At 43.8% G+C, this 6,587-nt stretch overlaps 1 protein-coding gene across 9 annotated transcripts in view; it reads right to left on the bottom strand.

The window, feature by feature from the left end:
• The window catches only part of LOC123974780 (ERC protein 2), a 166,059-nt gene that overhangs the window by 81,115 nt on the left and 78,357 nt on the right, over positions 1-6,587 (bottom strand). For 8 of the 9 annotated variants that reach the window (XM_046055673.1, XM_046055678.1, XM_046055677.1 and 5 more), the window contains one exon: positions 3,201-3,353. The exons of the other annotated variant lie outside the window; for it this stretch is intronic. In XM_046055673.1, coding sequence (XP_045911629.1) covers positions 3,201-3,353 — 153 coding nt within the window. The remainder of the gene's footprint in view (positions 1-3,200; positions 3,354-6,587) is intronic. 9 annotated transcript variants of the gene reach the window in all.

Raw genomic sequence — 6,587 nt, 5'->3', positions numbered from 1 at the left:
TTCCCTCTTCTCTCCCACCTTTCTCCACTTATTTTTTATCTCACTCTCAAGTGTGGCTCTACTTTAGAGCAGGTGAGAATAATGTTCAGCCGCTCAACTACATCTCCTCCCACGGCACACACGTGCCTTCCAGCCATGCAGGCCTGTGTGTCCAACATGAGTGTCTGACAGGATGTGACCTCAGGGCACCATTATCCTCAGACAGGAAGCATCTAATTGTCAAACAACAAGTACTTTACAATAGGAAACATTACTAGGCTGGCTTGATCAGACGATGCAAATGGTAGACTGCCGGAATATGAATTTATTTTTGTTCAATTCTGATGATTTGTGATATAAGATAGTCAAATGATAAATAAAGGTTTGGATCTCAAATCAACAAAGGGAAACAAAGTGAAGGAGAAGCGAAGAAAAAAATGTGAAAAGGAGTTTTAGGGGAAAACACTCCATGGGGTAGGACATGAAAAAAGGAATGGGCCTCTTTTATGAAGGGGCCAAATCGTTCACACATTTTCAGGACACTCTCCATCTCCGCCGCTTTACTGGGTGTGTTTCACAGATGTCAGATAATGTGCTCACGGACTGTTCATGAATATCACATATGGAGTGAGAGAGAAAAAAAGGGTAAAAGCAAAGCCAGTGGGGAATCTAGAAATTTGAAATGGTGGGAAAATGACAACTTTCAGTCATACCTTCCAAGAAATGTAACAAAGCATTGTTTTAAATAAAATACACCCCACATCCATCAGTTGACCTCAGCAGGTATTACACCCAATATCAACAGGATATCCAAGTGTCCAAAATCACACCACATTTAAGGTTTGATGTCTTCTTTCAGGCTTAACAGAATCCAAAGTCAGTCTTTTCATCTTGAAAGCCAAGGGTCAGACACACACACAACTCCATTTACACCCACCACATGTCTATCGACCCCTATGCACCTACCGCCTCCCCCCCATTAGTCCACCACCCAGGCTAGCCCTCAAATCACAATCACATCATTAATAAGGAATACAATGCATTTTAGTAAAATTAGGGACCTAATCAGCTTAGCAGTCAGCCTGTGCGTGCTAATTTAGCTCAACTTCAAGGCAAAGCCCCCCAGCCAGCCTAAGGCTCACTAAGACTGGCCCAAAGCCCCTTTAGTTGCTAAGCTGATTGGGGGCTCAGAGGTAAGGGCCAAATCCGTCTTGTCCATTTGCATCGGTGTTGCTGGTTCAAAGGCCTAGTTCAAACGCCACAGCGAAGAAGAGAGGGAGAGGGACAGGAGCCGAAGAGAGGAGAGACAGTGTGGGGATAATTGGGCGAGACAATTTAAGAAGGCGCATGGGAAAGAACGAGGCTTATGACAATGGACGAACAGCAGAAATGATGTCAGGAGAAAGGCAAGAGACAGAGAGAAGCGGAGACGGAGGGAGAGACTTACAGAGTGGGGGTGTGAAGAAAAGTGACCCGGGGCATTACCCATGCTCCATTTCAGCAGGTCAGGCTGATGGAAGACTTTCAGCGCATTACATGTCATGAGACTGATTACTCCGGGACAGAGGAGAGAAGAAAGAAAGAAAGAAATCAAGAAAAGAGGGGTGGGGGCAATGTGAGAAAGTGAGTCTGGCAGGGCGCTCTGAAACGGTGCCAGGGTCAGGTGATGTTTCAGAAAGACGTGTTCATCTCTTTATTAGCCTCCAACATCCCTCCCCACACACTCTCTTTTTCTCCAGTCTGAAGAAACAATGGCAGCAGCTGATTGACGACTGTGTAACTGCATGTTAATGGCCTCACTATCCCGTGACGTCAAGCCAGCTCACAAAGTTCAGTAAGTTGACAGCATCGAGCAGTGGGACTCGACGACTGAGCAGCTTGAGTGCCAGGCCAATTGGGTATCTTTCCTTTAGCGGACATCGCAACTCTGGCTCAATACGTGTGAAATGCAGTTGCCAGTATGACTGTATACTGGCTCAGTATGTTCTCCACGTGTAGGGACTGGATTGACTTGAAATAAAAGCAAGTTGACGATGACTTTTTGGGGTCAATGAGTGTTAATGTTACACAAGTTAGGAAAGGATTGCCCTGATTCATTGGCTACACACGGGTAAACTTAGGTCAAAGCTGAATCATCCACTTCTATGCGTGCGAAAAGTCCCACAGACCTAAATATACTTTTCTTTCTGACCTCTCAGTAGATCAGAATATTGTTTGATAAACAAAGTATCCATGCTGACTGCAAGTCAAGCATGTAAAGTACAGAAATTGCCCACAAAAAAAGAGGAAAAAACAAGCCACAGTTAGCATTGGCTCTCGCTGAATTTTCTAAACTGAGTTTGACCCTCTCTTACATTCCCCTCTCTGTCCACCAATCTCCTCGCTTCATCTCGTTCTCCTCTAGCTGCTTCTGTCTTCGAATGTGTATTTGAGGCAATACAGCCACCATTCTGCCTCAAAATGTTATTTCTTGTTTTAACCGCAGATCGCGCTCATATTACTTGTGGCTCTCATCAGTGGGGCAAGGTAATTCTCATTCAAATGCACGCTCACACCAGGAGGAAACACACTCCCTCGCCTTGTTTCTCTTTCCCACCACAGACACACCTACGCTCCCACACACACATATGAATGTACACACATGCTTTTTTTGGACCCACTTAAAGATGCAGACCGACCAGCTGGCGGTCAGAAAGACAGATAGACAGCAGGACATACAGAATGAAAGGGGAGCCTGTACTCCATCAAGACTGCAAGTCTAAAGTATACTACTTGATGAATTCTGATTGCATGCACATAAACTCACAATAGGCTAAACATACAGTATGCTCACATTTTCAAGCATGAAGCAGCAAACTTATCGAGCGACCGAAAATGAAAGGAGGAACTTTCAGCCTAAAATTTCAGTCTAGAAGGAGAAAAATCAAACAGCATGTTTAGAGAATGAAACACACAGGAAGCAAAAGACATTCATCCATTTTGTAATATTGATATTTGTTGGTTATGAGCTCCAAACTAAGTGATTAAGGATCATTCATAAACCACAGCCTGCAGCTACACTCTTCCCCACATGGGGGTGCCGATAAGTTCCACACGTATTCACGTTCCTAGGTGAGCTGATAACCTGCACTCAGTTTTAAAGGTAGGCCACACCGTCTGTGTAGGGATGCATAAGATTATCTGTGTGTGTGTTCCATCAGTGTGTGAAACGTCAGGTAAACCTTTCTCTGGGCCTGAACACGGGCACCCTCCTCTTGTGCCCAGAGAGCCTCCCTATGTGCGGAGGTGTTCATGCTCTCCCTCAGTGCCTTCTCCAACTCCCTGATCCGCTCCGCTGTCTCCCGCATGGCATCCTGGGAAGCTGAAAGAGGAAGCTGGGGAGGTGGGGGTGGGAGCGAAAGTAGTTCAGCAGAGGAGGACCGGGAGGAGGGTTGGAAGCAAAGTAGCAAAAGCCAGGGAGAGAGTGTTTTTCTTTGAGTATAGTTAAGAAAAATCCTCATCAGATGTTTTTGCACTAGAATCACACTGTATTGGCAAAAGGTATTTGTTGGTCCCTCTGCTAAAAAGAATCCAATCCATGTAAAATAGAAGCAAAGGAAGAGACTTGAGGAAAAGTTGTGGTGAGAGAAGAACAACACTTCTCTTAGAAAAAAAAAGAGTCACAGCCAAGACAGAAGAGAGCCATAAGTGATGGAGAGAGAGAGAGTGTGTAAGTGCTGTGACCTTTGCTGCTTTCCATATTAGTGTGCACATGTGTGAGTGAGGGTGCGGAGTAGACTGTGCACACTCACATGCACAGTTTGTGTGTGGCCTCTCTGACACCTATGGTGAGGAGGGGGAAAGAGATCCCTCTCCACACTGGGTGATGGAACTGTGAAAGAAAACACTGGACAGAAATAATAAACTGCCCGATTCTCTCTCTCTCATTTTTTAAAAATACATTCTCTCCTACTCCTCGAAAGTTGACTCGCCTTCAAGTTCACACGTTCACACTTTTCTGGGGGCAGGGCAGAATCCTTGGTTGAGGAGACACTTTCAAACTGTACAACGAGTTGCAAAACAAAACCTGAATTGTGCTAAAGAAGAAGCTAGAAAAGTGGAAAATCCACACTAGCCAAAAACACCAGATCAGATTTAGGAAATAAAATAAAAGTCACATTCAATTGTATCATCTTCATCAAGCAAATGAATATGACACAGTACAAGCAATAGATATTCTTAGAAGAAACAAGGATGCATAGGAAACTCTCCCCAGACAGCAACAAAGCAAAAAGTTTGGGGTTTTTTTAAATTGCGGACTTTATTGCGAAATGTTGCGATGCTTCGCAACAAACTCTTAAACTGACATTTCATCTCAGAAATGGCTGCTTGTAGAAGCAAGTTATTGCATTCGGAATGCTTGGAAACAATTGCAGCATTGCAGATATATGGAGCTCAACATGAGTGTGTGTGTGTGTGTGTGTGTGTAATGTTATTAATAAGTCTGACAGCACTCTGAATAGACCAATGTTTTTTATTGTATAAAGGGAGCTCCAGGCTAAACAGTGCCATGGCAAATCTATTGTGACGGCAAAAAAGGACATGCTGAATGCATGAAAAACTGAGTCAAGTGAAAGTCATTTAATGAGACGAGTGGGATGCATATGAATGGCTTATTAACTGCTCCTAATAAAAATTAAAGAGGAAAAAGTGAATTCTGAGATGGTACCCATATCATAAATAGCTACTATATCAAGCCAGTTCATGACAAGTATAAAAAAAAATCGGGCTTCTTCATAAAAAAGACGATTTATGGCTAATTAACTGACTAATTCACTGACACCAACTAAAACAGGAGCAATGGGATTATCACTGAGTGTGTTGAAAATAATGCCAAGCCTGCCAAATCACAAGCGGATACTTGTGGCTCGTCAAGTCAGCACGACACAGCTGGAGGTGAGCGACAAACACCCGCACACACATACACACACACACACGTACAGAGGCAGGCTGTGTGCGTCAGCAGTCCAAAGCTGTAATTGGATGTGACAGACGGGCAGTAATTCGATGCACCAGAATCAACAAGTACCGGTCTGACCCCGCCCAACAGACACATGCACACACACGCAAACGCGCACACACACACACACCCCACTGAGATGGGGCTGCCACTGCGGGACCCCCGAGTGAAACCCGACCAGAGAGCTGTGTCTGCCTGTGTGTGTATGTGTGCACATGTGCAGCATATCTGTCCGTCTGTCTGTCTGTGTGTCTGTGTCAGTGCATATCTGTGTGTTGTATGTGAGTTTTATTAGTAACAAGAGAATATTGCTGGCTTTCAAGAATAAAAAGAATGGGAAAAGGGGCAAGAGACACAGAGAGGGGGGAGAAATGGGAAGATAATTGCCTCTGCAGCACCAATCATCACCTAATGCCCCTGGGAAGGATCATTACAGAGTCTGGCCCTTTCTGGTTTGATGGAGGGATTATAATCACTAAAATAAACGAGCAAAGAGTGAGAGAATGCACATTTCCAGCAGCTGTGTACCTATGATCCTCAGCACACACACACACACACACACACACACATACAAACCACTTAGCCACATAGCCTGACCCAGGCAGACACAAACATCTGTCTCTGTCTCTGTCAAAAAAGTTAAGTGTGCAGCATCAACTTCTACAATTTGTGTCCTGTTTCATAATTTAAAAAATGTTAAGTTTGTGTGCAGGGCCAGAGGTCTCATATACAGTTTCAGTCTAGTGTATAGAATGTGGAAACAAGCTTAGAGTGAAAGAAAATCCTGGAATGTGGGTACTTCTTTAACTGTCCCCAGATAAAAAAAAAGAGATTCTATAGTTATCCTTGTGTCTCTAAATAGAGGGGTGGGGGTCGCTGATGCGTCTCCATTACAGATAAAAGAGAAATAAAAGGCTTGAAGTGAACATTTCCGATGTGTGTTTTCTCTGTGTTTGTGCAACGTGGCGCGATGGAGACGAGATGCTATCACTCCGTCCCACATAAACTCTCCTGGATGGATGGGGAGAGGGGGCAATGAGGGAAGGCCCTGTTTGTTTGTGTTTACCCTCGGAGCGTGCTGTGTTCCTGATGGACCCAGAGATAAATGGAGAAAGAGAGAGAGAGAAAGCAAAGGAAAGGGAGTGAGATAGAGGCTATAACGCAAGTCTGACTGCTGAGCAAACATAATATACAGAATGCAATAAATACAGCATGTATTTATAAGATATAGCTGGAATATGTGGTGGTCCCTCCATATCCTAACTCTTATGCAGTCTTATTTTTACATGTTCTACAGTATTGTTGCTAATCTTTTTAATACTGTTTGCAATACTGTTATTAAAGCAACATTATGTAGTATTTTCTATCTTAAATAACAGCTTTAAAATCATTTTGATGCTACACTGACTTGTATTAGAGTGAGTGCAGTCTGTCCCGGGCAGAAAACCTATGCGACAACAGTGTAATGCTTTACAGCACCAAGACAACTCTTCAACAAGCAAGCTATAAGAAGCAGCAAAGAGTATATCTGTACAATGTAAGTTCTTTGAAAGAAGATAGCTCACGATTCTCAGTATCTATATCATGGCAGAGGCTGCAAAGAGAGAAG

The sequence above is a fragment of the Micropterus dolomieu genome, linkage group LG08 (assembly GCF_021292245.1).
Source record: "Micropterus dolomieu isolate WLL.071019.BEF.003 ecotype Adirondacks linkage group LG08, ASM2129224v1, whole genome shotgun sequence".
In the NCBI taxonomy this organism is placed as follows: Eukaryota; Metazoa; Chordata; class Actinopteri; order Centrarchiformes; family Centrarchidae; genus Micropterus; species Micropterus dolomieu.
This window is presented reverse-complemented; position numbering and strand designations above follow the sequence as displayed.